General features: G+C 42.0%; 2 protein-coding genes across 4 annotated transcripts in view; one reads left to right on the top strand and one right to left on the bottom strand.

The window, feature by feature from the left end:
• The window catches only part of GUCY2C (guanylate cyclase 2C), a 46,872-nt gene extending 45,285 nt beyond the window's left edge, over positions 1-1,587 (bottom strand). Inside the window, exons 1-2 of the mRNA XM_018080209.1 lie at positions 1,340-1,587; positions 354-466 (exon numbers count right to left, since the gene is read on the bottom strand). Of these exons, the coding sequence (XP_017935698.1) occupies positions 354-466; positions 1,340-1,550 (324 nt within the window). The 5' untranslated portion in view covers positions 1,551-1,587. The remainder of the gene's footprint in view (positions 1-353; positions 467-1,339) is intronic.
• A 7,589-nt stretch (positions 1,588-9,176) lies between these two features.
• The window catches only part of TTC26 (tetratricopeptide repeat domain 26), a 45,781-nt gene continuing 39,956 nt past the window's right edge, over positions 9,177-15,001 (top strand). For all 3 annotated transcript variants that reach the window (XM_029963638.1, XM_029963639.1, XM_029963640.1), the window contains exons 1-2: positions 9,177-9,339; positions 9,680-9,772. In XM_029963638.1, coding sequence (XP_029819498.1) covers positions 9,202-9,339; positions 9,680-9,772 — 231 coding nt within the window. In that variant the 5' untranslated portion in view covers positions 9,177-9,201. The remainder of the gene's footprint in view (positions 9,340-9,679; positions 9,773-15,001) is intronic.

The raw sequence follows: 15,001 nt of genomic DNA, 5'->3' as shown, positions 1-15,001 counted from the left end.
TGGGTTGGTTTTGGGGGGGTTTTTGGTTGGTTTTTGGTTTTTAATGTTTTTTAATGGATTGCTTTGGCTATGTGTCCACACAAAGAGCTGTGCAGATATAAAAAAGAGGACAACTTAAGCATAGGAAAAGGAGCCCGAAGCTGAAGCTGACAGTTTCTGGGAAGCATTCATAGAATCTCTCTCCAGTATTTGCCTCCTTCCCTTCACAAAACATACAGGAACATCTTCTCTTTGAAAACTTCACTTCCCTGTCAGATTTGTTTGGAACTGAACAAGAGAATGAAAAGTTAATAAGGAAAGACAGAGACATACATGAGTACACACAGGCAGAACAAAAGAAATCTCCTACTCACATAAATTGTCTTGATGAGCTCCACACCTTCACAGGTGCTAGTACGACACCCTTGTGAGACATAGAGTGATGAGGCAAAGGTGTGGAAGATGGCATCAACTGTAACATTTTCTCCTGATGCAAACATAAAAATAAACAGTGTCATGAATTGCAGAAAACAACTAATATGCTATTATCCCACTTCTTCTGACACAGGTCTGAGCAGTCTTACACTAGGCGATCTGCTACCAGAAAGCTTCTACAAAGTCCACCTCTGACCTAACCCCCACTACTGTGGATGTGAGTCCACCACACAAAAAATTTGCTCTGGTGTGGACTGCTGACTTCTGATGAGTGACTTCTTATGAGTGTTAATACTTTCAGTACAAAGTACTTTTAGTCTTGGCCATTACTAGAGACATTTTTTAAGGCTCTGTGCGAAGTAATATTTCTTTGAAAACTCTTTTTCCCCATAATATTCTAGAGGGTGACAGAAGATTGGTGATATTGAAACGAGAGGTAATCTATCAAAATAAATAAAAGCATCATGACTCTAAATGAAGGAAAAACACATGGACTGCAGATTCCTCACACTTCGGGTCATGATGTGATCAAAAGATGGGATCAAGAGGAAAATTATTTTCAGAAAGTAGAGACTAATCTAGTCAGGAGAGGAAGCAAGGGCATCCCAATGACTGCACTAGATTGATCACTGGTCTTGTCCGATCTAGTTCAGCTATTCCCATATTCCTAAATCTAGCTGAACATCTCCAGAAAAGCATGTGGGAAGGGTCTCCCAAAACACCATGAAAACATATATGGTTCTGCCCATCTGTAGAGCACTTCTATTTTTACAGAGAGAGGTCATTATTTCTGTAAGATCTTTATAAGATGAGCAGACAGGCAAGGAACCTGTCTGAGGAACATCTTGCTGAAGGTCAGATGGTGTGACACAAGTGTGACAAGAAACCATAGCAAGAGAGGGGTAACCAACACCCATTGCCTTACCTGTTGTCTGGAATTCATTTTGTACCCATTTCAAGGCTCCATTCACAGCACATTTCAAACTTTCAGGACTTGATGGGAAGTCCGAGTAATTCATGAGCATCACATTGATCACATAATTCTTGTTATTACACCGGTTTGAACCAACTTGCTGCAGCAGCTGGAGCGAGGAAAACAAAGGCCAAATGGCCAGAATCAACATCCGTTGCTTCATATTGCTCAGTTTAGACCCATTGTGTGTTCCCTCTCATTTCTTTTTCTCTTCCAACTCTCTTTCAGATACTCTATAGTGGTTTTGTTCAGAGGTAGAACGAAAGAGACCTCCACTCCATAGATTCAAAGACAGGCTGTACGATCCTTCTCTCTGGCACTTCCCTATTCCCTTCCCTGCCTTCACCTATGCCCGCCCCTCCGGCGTACTAGGTGGCACTTCAAGGTGAAAAACTAGCAACAGGAAAACTCAGGAAAGGAGAGAGGCTAAAGGTTGCTGTGAATGTTTGCTCATGGAAAGGCTGAGGCTATAAAACTGAAACATTACCAGAAACCTTGCCTGATAAGAGCACTAACTCTTCACCACAGGGATAAGATGAGAAAGGGGGGGGGACAAATGGACTGTAAAGACAACTCTTTAAAATGGAAATAAAATATAAACTCTATTAGAGCCTAGAGGAAAACAGATAGTTACTTCACATTTGCATTTGTCCTACATCTCTGATTACATTGCCACACCATCTCTGCAGGCTGAGCTTGTAAATCAAGCATATATTTTCTTCTGTGATAAGTTATCAATTTTGTTCCTTTAGCTTATAACATTGAAGTACTTTTTGTGTTGGCAAAAATGTCCAACTTGCAGTCCTTCAGACCAAAGCCTTCGTTTCTACTTACAGACTCAACACAAAGCTTGTCCACTCACATTCTCCCAGCACTGCATGCCAAACTGCCCCAGGTCTGCCCCAGACATGTTGCTCCCATGCAGCACGGGTCTCACTGCCCACTCCCACCTTGTCAGATGGCTCCTCAAATGGGGGGCCAAAATATTAATACTTTATGTGATGAACCTCTTGCATCAGGTAAGGATTGGCAAAGGTGAAGGTCGCATCTCAGGCCTGCGTGACCAAACTAAATTTTAAATGGCGTCACTAAAAGGCACACATTAAAGGACACCACAGTGTTGCTCCCAAGTACGGCTTTCCTGAGTAGTTTTCCTGAGAATGGTCTCAGGAAAGGTAGGTAGAATGAAAAGAAGACCAAAACCAAAACAACAATACCAATTTTATGATTTCTTTCAAAGCCTATATTTAAAAAGTGGTGAATGCACTTCAAATATATTTGCACAGATCTTTTTATGTGATTCTATTTTGATACTGAATTATTATTGTTCAAATCTTTCTTATACCCAGAGAAGACTATAAGCCAGCATTTAAAAGTAGATCTTGAACACCTCAGCATATCTAATCTAGCATTTGTAATTTGTAATACTGTAATTCTAAATTAGCAGCCTGTCATGTAAACATCTGGACTAGTACGGCTGGCTAGAGCCACAGATTGAGAATAGAATATAGCTTTTCTAGTGGAGATCATGTCATCACTGGCCCATTTTATAGGTATTTCCGAAGTCCTTGAAACTTAGGCCATATAAGTCAATAAAAGATTTGTCATCAACTTCAGCAGAGCATGATTTGCATTTTTATACTCTTCTTAGCCTATCTGAGAGAAACATACAGCATGGATAATGCAACTAGAACTGAGTATTTTACCTTGCTGGTCACACAGGGAGTATGTAATGGTGCTGAGGTCTCCCTGCCTTTGTATCTATTAATGTATTTATTTGGTTTTCACAGCGGCTTAAAACTGTCCTTTAAAAACAAAAGGTGAAATCAACCATAGCCTTAGCACAGCATTTCTTTTTACTCTCTTCCTTGCCCCATGCCTTCACAGTGCCACAGGGAGTCTCCAGACAGAACATGGTATGAATTAATTTTTGACTTCTCAACTTCTTAATTTCCTGGTGTGTGTAGTCTCTCAATGCCAAGTCCCAAGATGGGAGCACGCCTGGAGCATCCAGTGACGTGGAGCAGCAGGGGGTGCGGCACAAGGCAGCAGCTGGGATGAAGCAAGCTCTCCCTGAAACCTGCCGAACTGTCCCGTGTACCTTGGGGCTTTGAACATCAAACACAGTTGCCTGGCAGACTGATCAGTAACATCTGCTTCATGGGATAAGAGAGACAAAGAAAAGCCGTGGCACTGTACAGTAAACAGAAGAGTTACTGATATTATAGATGATCGTGAGGGTGGAGAGAAGAAAAAGTAAATGAATGAGTCAGATGTGTAAAGCACAAAATTTGATGGACCTGCCACAAGTAAAACAAAAGCTTCTGTATGCTTGTGTTTGTTGCTGCCTGTGCCAGAGGGATGTTTAGTCCCTGAGGAGTAGAAGACATGAGACACCAATGCCAGTCCATTCATGGTGTTTTGTCTGCAGAACACTATGGGGTCCCTAAGGACCCCAGACAACTTCCTCTAATTCTTTTATAATGTCCAATCTATCCATTTATAAACCCAAGAGGTTACCAGTGATACAAACCAGACAAATACTCAAAACTATTTTCCACATCTCTCCAGGGCACTGCCTCCACTATCTCAGTAACTTTTCTCCGACTGTGAGCCAGCTCTCACACTTCAAAGATTAGTCAGTGAAGGATACAGTTCAGAAACCCATAAGTCAAAATATGTCGGGGGGGGGGGGGGGAAGGGGAAGCTTTTTGACTCCTACAGGCAACAGCAGCTTTAACTAAAAATCCTGGCTTACAACAGAACTACGGGTAATGGGAGCATGCTGAAGGCACATGCAAATAACTCTGCCTTCTCCTGAAAGAATGTGATGACACGGAGAAGCAGAGCAAGAGATTCAAACACCACCAATATCCTGCCTAAGGTAACTTCTCCTGATGACCCACAAAGTTTATCCCAAAATCATCCTTAAAGCACATCTTCTAGAACTACTTTTTCTTTCTTAAAAGTGTCAGGGTTTCATCATCTTCTAATGAATAAGGTGCTAAGAAACTGCACCTGACATCCCCAGTGCGTTCTTTCTATCTGTGGTTTCTAGGTATCAGCTACTGTTATTATCAGTCAGAAAGGGAAAAAAGATCCCAACATTACATATTTTCACTGTCTGTGCAAGTGTCTATCCAAAAAGCCAGATCTTAAATGAACATCATAATGAACAGATTGAGTTCAACAGCTCCAACAGTTGATGGAGGTCTCCCCTTAAATCAGTGAATACAAACCCTGTAGTTTATCTCTTATTTTGCCTTCAGAAGCACAGGGACAATTAAAATTCAGATAGGCAGGCCCTGTATTTATTTGTCTGAAGACAAAATTCAGTCCCTCACCATCAACAACATTACTTGTGCATATATTGCATAGGTACAAAACACTTAATAGTTCTCTGTGGGTGTTACAATCTGAGTTAGATTAGAAATACCAACTCAACCCACCAGAGAACTGCATCATTGGTTTTAGTGAAAAGTGACTTTTAGTGTCTAGTTCTACAGCACTTTAAAGCACTGTGTTTGTTCTGCTTTCTGTTTTATTGGATAATAAACAACCAGATATTATTTGAAACTGGTAATCAGCACTGACTTCCTGATCTAAAACTCTGACACTCAGACACAGAAAAAAAACAGTAAAAAATTCCAAAGATTTGTTCCTCTAAGTCTTTCGGCCTGTGTAAGATAGTGCTTTACAGAACATTTTCCAGTTCTTTTTTAAAGGTGCATGTGACAGGGTTTTCCTCATTTCAATGGCTGCTTCTTTTTTGTGCTGAGTCTGAAAGTCCTCAAAAATGGGAATGATAGACCAACCTGGGCACCACAGAGTTCCTTTGCCTATACAGCTCATATTGTAAAATTGCAACTGTATGATGCATTGTCTTCTACCACCTTCATTTTTAGGATCTTTTTACTGGCATGCAACCTGATCTATTTTGTACTTAACTACAATTCATTATTTCCACTTGACCACTCATAGAAAAGAAAATGGAAGATATGGAATGAAAATTCCAGAAATCTCAGAGGAGCCAAAGAATTAGGTGAAGGTATAAGATGTCCCCAGTCAGTCAACCTGCTACTTGTAGTAGTTGGTACAAATATCCTAACTAACTGGAGAGTATAAAAATGTCTTCTTTAATTTTCAGTATTAGAGAGATTGAGGACATGAAATAACGTTTTTCTGTCTTTTAAAATATTTTTACAATACTTCTACTATCCAGATTTAGAAGACAGTAATGTAAATTATTATGAATGTACCTGTATAATATACATATATAGCAGCTGTATACATGGATATAGTATACATGTATAGCAGCTGCATAGCAGCTATGTTGATTTTTCAGAACTGATCTTTTTTTCTCTTGTTTACTACACAAGAATATAAAGAAATATTTTCCAAGCATTATCCTCTGGGACCGGAACCATCTACTGATTAGCAACAAGCCTGTAAACCATCTTATAAACATGTGGGTCATGTGATGCATGATCCTGATAGTACAGCCTGATCCTGATAATATTGCCATTCCCGTGCGTTATTGAGAGTTTAGGTTGCTGCCATAATTAGCTGCCACAGTTCAGTTGCTGACACAGATTACAATAAAATTACACTGCAAAGCACTGACTGTTCTCATTAGAAGTTACCAATCCAGTAAAAGTAAAACTACAGACAAGGATAAGAAAAGTTGTAATTGGAATTGCAACATACTCCCAGGAGCTTGGGCGGTGGCCCCATCCTCCCATTGATCTATGCTGGCACATATCAGAAGATGAAGCTAAATATGTGATGTGTCATCAATATCTAGCTCAATTAAGAAAGTCTTCTTCCTTTTAACCCTTTCCCAACACATACACATTGTGATGTGAATATTATTCATCCACCTAACTTCTACCAAAATAAATAGTAAGAAGTCTTTCCTCTTAACTACTATTTTCTTTCTCTAAAGGACTTGGTTTCCAGAGGGACAAGACATATTTTTCTTTTCAGCATAAGGGTTTGCCTCTGTTCTAGACTCAGCAGGATATGGCTCTGTCAAGTGACAAAAATAAGCTACCTGTAACGTGCAAACATTTTTTCTGTTTTTCCTTACAGAGGTAAATGGCTTGAGTGTGTAATAATTTATGTATTGGACATATACTTCAGTTTCCTTAAACTCTCTTTATTAAACACAATACATGTTTATTATATGTGATGGGATGGAGTTATGAGATCTTCTAGCTAGTGCACACGTGATCTTGTAAATCCAGATGGCAGTGGAATACTGTGCAAATATATCAGCACGCATCCTGAACCAGTACAACTGCATTCTCTGGGATGTAGCACTTGCAGTGGTGTGGCTTTCTGCCTTGGATAAGTTTGTGTGGATCCAGCTAACCATGCATTGCATTTTCCGTTCTGACACTGACTTGTGCAATCAGTGGATTGTGTTGCCACTCCTCCCTTGATTCTACACACATAAACTTCTAAAAACTTATCTAAATGTGATTCTGAAAGCAAACACAAGGACAGCTTTTATGTTACTTTTATTAACTTGACTGAATGACAGGTTAGGTGCTAGAAGTATTAGAAAAATTCTGAAGGTGCAGTTCCCACAGATCCATAAAATCATAAACACCAGTGAAAACTAAAGAGTCTCCCTTTCCAAAATACAGATAAAAAATATGAATCTTTATTTCACCATTTGGAGGTCATGGTTATATGATGAATTTGTCCCACTTCCTGATTTTCCTTTCTCTCCCTTTTTTTATTTCCTTCCCCTCCTTCCTCACCTTTTCTTAGACCTCACTTTCCACTCTCTGATTTTTTATTTAAACGCTGACTGTGCTCTCTGATGCTTATCTTGGTGTTTAGTCATGGGTGCATGATTTCCCTTTTGCTGCCATCAGTGTAAGTCAATTCCCATTCTCCCAGCAATTTTGTGTGGAAATAAACATGATCATTAATCATTTTACAGCTCACAGCCTTTAAAATAATGGCACTGGTGAAGGTAAGAGCTGCAGCAATTTTCCAGTATTAAAATAGAGTGGCCAAACTTCTTGACATGTCTTTAATTTATTAATTGTCGTCTTAGTGTTTCATATAAGGAAAAGATTATAACATCTCCACCTAGTTTGTTCTGCATTTTAATAATAATTTCTACACCAGACACGCTAAAAATATTTTTATCAACTTCATACTGCTATCACTTTTCATCTCTATTGACAGTGTCCTTGTGCCCACAGCTAACCCACTGGCACTGCACATCTGTTAGTTCTCATGCATTCCCCAACTTTGGATCAACTACATACAAATTCAGGAGCCACTGGGAAATGGGAGAAACCAGTGAAGCAGCTGAGAGCTTTCTTCCATTTGATTTAATATTTTAGCTGTTGATTCTTAGAACAGCAGGATCTTGTGAAAGAATGTATATTAAAAAAAATATGGAAGAAAGTGATGTAGTGAGATTACATTTTCAGTTACTTTTTCTTTAAAAAAAGAAAATAAAGACTCTTGCCTAATTGTACTGTCTGCTTGCTTGTTTTCTCCTGACAGAAATGATACCTTACGTAATAGAGAAGAGCTTTAAAAAGAGACCAAATCACTGGCACACATTCTTTATCACTTTGACTGACTAACTAAAAACTAATTTCTTGCAGAGAAGTCCTTTGTGGGCGAGTGGATTATTTGCCTTCCTTCTTCATGGCCTGTGGTATGAAAGCACATATATGAACAAGGGGCACCGCCATGGTGGTGTTGTGCTCCAGTGGCTCCTGGTTGCAGAGTAACCTCTTGGAGACTGTTCCAAGCTGGGTGCATCATTCCTGGGTCCAGTCAAGTTTAAGTGATTGTGAAACAGTGAATATGGAACCCACACTCTGAAGCAGCAGCACACAGTTCTTTACTGCTGGTCTATGTTCTAGATGATTGCACTATGACAAGACATATCTTCATACAAACATAAAAGAGGAGCTGTTTTAGCTGCTTTTTTTTTTTTTTTTCTGGTAAAGTGAGAAAGATTTTCTTCTCAAGGAAGGAAAATGGTAGAAATACAGATACCTCATTAGTCTTGTCCATGGACATGTGTTTTATAGTTAGTTGAGCTGTCAGCAGTAGTTTAAAGTATTGGCCCTCCTGTAATTTCAATCACAGAATCATTAAAGTTGGAAAAGACCTCTAAGGTCATGGACTACAACCATCAATCTAACACTGCCAGGTCCATCAGTTACCCATGTCCCTAAGCGCCACATCTACACGTCTTTTGAACACTCCAGGGATGGTGATTCCACCACTCCCCTGGAGAACTTGTTCCAATGTTTGACCAATCCTTTCAGTGAAGAATTTTTTTCCTAATAACCGATCTACATCTCCAATGGCTTTCCAGCCACTCTGCCCCAAGCCCGTAGCGTTGCATGGGGCTCTTGTGACACAAATGCGGGACCCGGATGTTCAAGAGAGGGACCAAAGGAAGGGAGAGGAAGAGCTTGGGAATTCTAGGGAGGAACCAGCGCGGTTCTGACCGAGGGGCCGCCCCTCAGCCCCGTGGCTGCTGCGGGATGGCCGCCCGCCGCGGCGCAGGGCGGGAACGCTGGGGGCGGACCCGGGTCGGCAGCCGGCGCCTGTCGCCGCCCGTGCCTTCGCCGCCCCGCCGTTACCCGGCAAAGCCGCCGCCGTGGAGCGGTGGAGTCCGGGCCGGCCGCAAGAATGGTGAGGGGCGGCGGGGCGGCGGGATGGCTGCGGGCGGGAGTGGCAGGAGGGTGGCTGGCGAGGGGCGGGGAACGGGAGCGCGCCGAGACGAGGGCCCGCTCTGACGCGGCTCCGCTTTTCTCTTTTCCCAGATGCTCTCCCGTGCCAAGCCGGCCGTGGGGGGTACCCCGCCGCCGGGAGACAGGCGAAGAAAGAAAGGGAAGGAGGTGCCGCAGCTGGAAGAACTCCTGGCCCAGAGGGACTTTACCGGCGCGATCGCCTTGCTGGAGGTGACGGTCTCCGAGCGGTACCGTCGTTGCCAGGCCGATGCCCGCAGGGCTGCGGGGCGAGGGGAGCCCTTCCCCTGCCTCGCGTCCCCCTCGCCTCCTCCCGCACCCTCCGGGCCCTGCCGCGGCAGCTGCGGCCCCTCACTTCGCAGAGCCTGGTTTGGCCTGAGAGGGCTGCCTGCTGCTGCCCTCAGAAATGTGAAAGCAGCTGCACCCAAGTAGCATCCACAGCTGTCAAAGCATCCGCGATATATGATAGCCTGCTATTGCTTTGGTTATCTGTGGGGCTGTAGAAACTGTGTGGCAGCTGACAAAATTCTTACATTCTTTATTTTCTACAAAGTTTAAGCAGCAAGTGGGTGAGCAGGAGGAGGATGCCAACCTTTGGATTGGATACTGTGCATTTCATTTGGGTGACTACAAGAGAGCTCTGGAGGTAAGTGAGGAAGTCCCACTCCCCGAGATTGGAAATCAGAATGTAGTGATAAAGCGATGACAACAAGAGGAAGATGGTCTGTAATCGGGAACAGCTCTGCCAGCCAGTTAAGGTAAAAATGTACAGTAATGAGGCAGATGCTGTGGAAAGCAGTTTGGATTGAAAAAAAATATATTTACCTATGAAAATAGAGTTTTTTAAAGTTATCTACTATCTGATTTAGTACTAGGCTCAGTAGACTAATTTGCCCTTTTGTATGTCGTAGTTCATGCCCTAAGTCTTCCATTCTTCCATCTCTTTTGCAGCTAGCTTTCCACAGTTTTATTTTTCATGTTTCGTTATGATTTTGTCTTCATTGTGAAGATTATTTGTGATATGCATGATAAAATTCTCTCTTTAGAGATTGATGCCCCTGGCCATTAAATGATATGAGATTCAACAAGGCCAAGTGCCAGGTCCTGCACTTTGGCCACAACAACCCCATGGAGCAGTACAGGTTGGGGACAGAATCAATGTGTGGCTGCCAGGCAAAAACAGACTTGGGGACGCTGATTGACAGCCAGCTGAACATGAGCCAGCAGTGTACCCAGGTGGCCAAGAAGGCCAGTAGCATCCTGGCCTGTATCAGGAACAGTGTGGCCAACAGGACCAGGGAAGTGATTCTTCCCCTGTACTCAGCACTGGTGAGGCCACACCTGGAGTACTGTGTCCAGTTCTGGGCCCCTCAGTTCAGAAAGGATATTGAGGTGCTGGAGTGAGTCCAAAGAAGGGCATCAAGGCTGGTGAAGGGTCTGGAGCACATATCCTATGAGGAGAGGCTGAGGGAGCTGGGGTTGTTTAGCCTGGAGAAGAGGAGGTTCAGGAGAGACCTCATCACTCTCTACAACTGCCTGTGAAAGGAGGTTGTAGCCAGGTGGGGGTCATTCTCTTCTCCCAGGCAACGAGCAATAAGACAAGAGGACAGAGTCTTTAGCTGCACCAGAGGAGGTTTAGGTTGGACTTTAGGAAGAATTTCTTCACAGAAAGAGTGATTAAGCATTGGAATGGGCTGCCCAGGGACGTGGTGGAGTCACAGTCCCTGGAGGTGTTTAAGAAAAGATTGGATGTGCCATGATCTAGTTGACGTGATGGTGTTTGGTCATAGATGGACTCAATGATCTCAGAGGTCTTTTCCAACCTAGTTGATTCTGTGATTCTGTAATGTACTTTATTATTCTTCTTTATGTTTTCTTGTATTAGGTAATTCAAGTAAATGAGACATTCTCCAAAAGCTTTAAGTCACTAAAATACATGTTGACTATTCAAATATGCATACGTTTTAATATTTGTATAATACAGTTCTGTCACGTCTCTTTCAGTGCGTGAGTCCATAAGCAGTTCTTTCTCTTGTGTCCATTTTTGTCTCCCATGAAGCTCAATCTTTTGCCAAACAATTTGTTTCCAGTGTCCCTGGGATCCCTTTATCTTCTCAGTAGTTCCAGCAAATTTCTCTAGAAATATTAATTAATTTTTGTTGTCTGCCTTGCCCTGTACCTCTGAGGGCTGGAATTGTTATGCATACCAGAACAAGGAGTGGTGTGGTGATAGCCACAAAACTGCATATAACTAGAGAAGATTTGAAAACAACTCTGTCTGCCTGAGTATCGTTTGTCTCTGTTGCACTGTTGCTAGAGGTGTGAATTGCTGGGCCCGTGCGATGCTGTATTGCTCTGTTAAAGGCTTATTGGTTTCTGTCAGAGTCAGCTGGGGAACATCTCCATCACAAGTCGCTGAAGTATAAGTGAAGTATAACTGGTTTTGCAGTCTTTTAATTTGCTTTCCCCAGAAGAAATATTAAAAACAAATTATAATTTAGAGTATTAAAAAAAATAAAAAGAAAATAAATAGATTATAGAACGATGATGATATTTTCTCTTAGATAAAATGAAGTGTTTAACTATAGTAATATGTGGTCACGTGCACAAGATGCATACGTGAGGTGAAAACTCTAAAGCTTCCAAATAAGTTCACAAGGCACTCTGCCCTTTAAAAATTGAAGAGGAAAGATCCATTCGAGATGTTAGAGATGCTCAGGTAATTAAATTGACAGTATACACAGTACAGAATGTAGAAGAGTAGTACAGGACCTAATGGTAAATTAATATTCATGTTTAAATTTGTGGAATTTTAAGATTATGAATGTAACAATCAGTTGCTGTAGTTAATTTATATTTAGGCATCAGGTGTTAATAGGGAGTGAAAGTTTTTTAAAAAAGAAAAATATTTGTATAAAAATAAAAAATAGCTTGCAATTTCTTTGAAATAAGAAATACATTGAAAATAAATTTGAAATAAATTCTACTCTTTGAAATGCTCAATAGATGCTTTTAGAGCCAGAGTGGATTTTATATGTTTCCTTCAAAGAAAAAGCAACAGCTTTTTTTTATTATTTTTTAATTCGGTTTTGCATGTGGTGTTTGAATCACCACTAGGGGATGCTGTTGATTCAGGCTTTTAAAAATTGCAACGTAGTCGCCTATTTCCCATTTTTCCCGTTTCTCTGCCCAAGTAGGGACAATAAAAGGTTTGTCTCAATGGTTTGTGGATTGTTTTAAGTTTGTGGATATGGGTGTTTTAAGCGAGAGATCACAGGGCCTATCTTTTCAGATTTAAGAATGATTTTTGGCACAGTGATGAGTCCTGATAGCTCTCTTATTTTTGTGGTCACATGTGGGAAATGAGCCTGTGCATCTCGGCGTAGTTTCTTTGGAGACTGACCATTGTAGTTGTAATTCCTAAGCCTGCGGGAACCACTCCACTGACTGTGGAGACTAAACTGCCTTTCACTTAGCTTCAAGGTTGAAGTATAATGCTGCATCTCCTCTGCCGTGTTACAAAGGCACTGTTGCTGTATTCTCAAGGGCAAATTCCTTGATTATCTATACACTTGAGATCTTGGAGCATTCTTTAGGGAATGCCAAGAGCACTGTAAATAAAATACTATGGGTCGAAGATTCTGCAGAATTCTCCAGAATGACATTGCACACAATCTAAATTATTTACTCTCCTGTGTGTGCCTTCTGGTGACAACACATAGTCTGTGTCACTATATTCACAGTTCATGGTTTGTAGTCCATATACCTATGGGGTACCTATGAGAGTCTTCAGAAATTATGCTGTTCAATCCATTTATTTGTAATGATACTTTCGCAGTTGCACAGCAACTTTTGGACAAGCTCGGGAATTGGGGTGAGGTGGCCATCATCCATCACTGGGAGAAATGGGGAAAAAGTGAAAAACACACAGACCTTCAGCTCCAAGAATATTTCCAGAGAGAATGACAGTAAAATCGCTGTCACATTCATGTGAGAGAATTCACACTCTCTTAGCACAGGCACACAAACAACAGTCAAATATGCTCTAAGTAGAGCACTAACCTCAGCTTCACTAGGGTCACACTTTCCCCTTCTTAGTAGTAGATGCCTTTCTGAAAGGTTGTGCCACTGACACTGGACTGGTGGGATCATTCCTACTGCTGTACACCAGTTTACAAGTGGTATTGCACTGGGCTTGACTCTTCCAGCAGTCACAGTACAGCCCTTCCCTGGGGACTGACTAACTTCCTTCACTGACAAACTTATTTTTACTAACACTGAGTGGCTTGTATCTTCCTGGCATCATATCGCAATCAGAGCTTCCCTAGTGGATGGCAGCATCTAATTAGTTTTCTGGAGTCTTCCACATCTATTGTCCCTAATGGGGAAAAACCCACCTATCTTTCTGCCATGACTTGCTCATAGCTCTAATCTTAAACCTTTCCTGAAAAATTTCCCGCTGTCACCCAAGGACCGGAATCAGAGCATCAGTCCAATGATTCTGTTTCTAAGCTGCCTGATGTGGTAAATTGAAGCAGCTGGGGCCTAGGAAAGGGAGGGTATTATTATATCTATATAATATTATACATATATTTAAGGTATTTAACATTTAAGAGAGGAATTGGCAAGGGCAGATGCAGTGCTTGGTTGGATTCAAGAACAAGTTTCACCCTCTGACTGGGCTTTAGGCACACAGGATTCTGGCATGGTACAGCTGTTGGACATGGTAATGCCATTTTGGCCCATCAGCTGCACACACGAGAGCAAAGCATGATCCTTGGGCCAGAGCCTTCAAGGGATCATTTCTGTCAAAATATCACAAACTACATGTAGCCCGTGACAGACTCTCCAATCTGCCACCTCCCTCCTAGCAGAGAAGTAGGAACCATTTCACCTCTTCAGTGGACAGGACCTCTTGCCACCCTGACTTTGCTAAGGATAATTTCAGTCAAATAGTAACTCAGGGAAGGAACAGGACTGTACTTGGGTAAGGGTTTGTCCATGAGCAGTGTCTTGTCTTGCTTGAGTACTTTTGTGGAAAGTGTGATAATACAGGTACACTCAAGTTACTGACAGCTGAAGCTGGAAATTAGAAGATGGATTTTTAGCTCTGGGAGTTCTCTAGACTTCTCTGTTACGACTCTAGCCAGGTTATGATGGGTATCCCCATACCTCCTTTGAGCACTTGTGGGACAGCTGTGTAGTTGGCCTGTTTATTGGCTTTTCAGGATCTGTGTTTGTAGGTTGGAGAATCCAGACAAGTAATAAGGGCAGTGAGATGGCCTCAGCATTGTGTCTGTAGATGTAGGCAATCATCCTGGCAGCCTGCTTTTGAGGAAAATCGCACGTGTCTCGTGATAGGGGTGTGAGGTGGAGCAGGGTGAATAGCAAGAAGTTGTTATGCTCCTGGATGGCAAAAGTATGCCACAAGGTTGACTGTTGGGAAAGCTTTCAGAGTATTTCATTTGCTTGCTTTTGTTGGTTAATTTGGAGAGGAGGGGGTAAAGCCCTTGTGAGGTAGTCTTTGAGCAACTGATGTTGAATGCCTTTCAGTGAGGAAAGGGGCAAGAGCACAGAGTCTGGGTGCAAGGCCCAGAACTACAGGATAAGGAGCACTAATTGTCCTAATTTTTATTTACTGTGTTTCTATAGATCCACGTTGGTACAGCTTGAGCACTTTTTAGTTATTGCTTGCTTTGAAAGGCTAAGCCAGAACTTGATTTGTGTTTATGCACTTCGTCTTTTCTAATTAATCTGCCTGAAGCCCTAGCTGAAAGAGACCTTTGGGTGCATTTAATCTGAATGGATTTTGAAAGATTCCAGATGGTCCCAATAAACAGCAGTGGCCTGTCTCTCAGAACTCCATGACAGGTCT

The sequence above is a fragment of the Manacus vitellinus genome, unplaced genomic scaffold (assembly GCF_001715985.3).
Source record: "Manacus vitellinus isolate BGI_N305 unplaced genomic scaffold, ASM171598v3 scaffold_5_pilon, whole genome shotgun sequence".
NCBI classification, from domain to species: Eukaryota; Metazoa; Chordata; class Aves; order Passeriformes; family Pipridae; genus Manacus; species Manacus vitellinus.
Note: the sequence above shows the minus strand (reverse complement) of the source record. Positions and strands in the feature narration are given on the sequence as shown.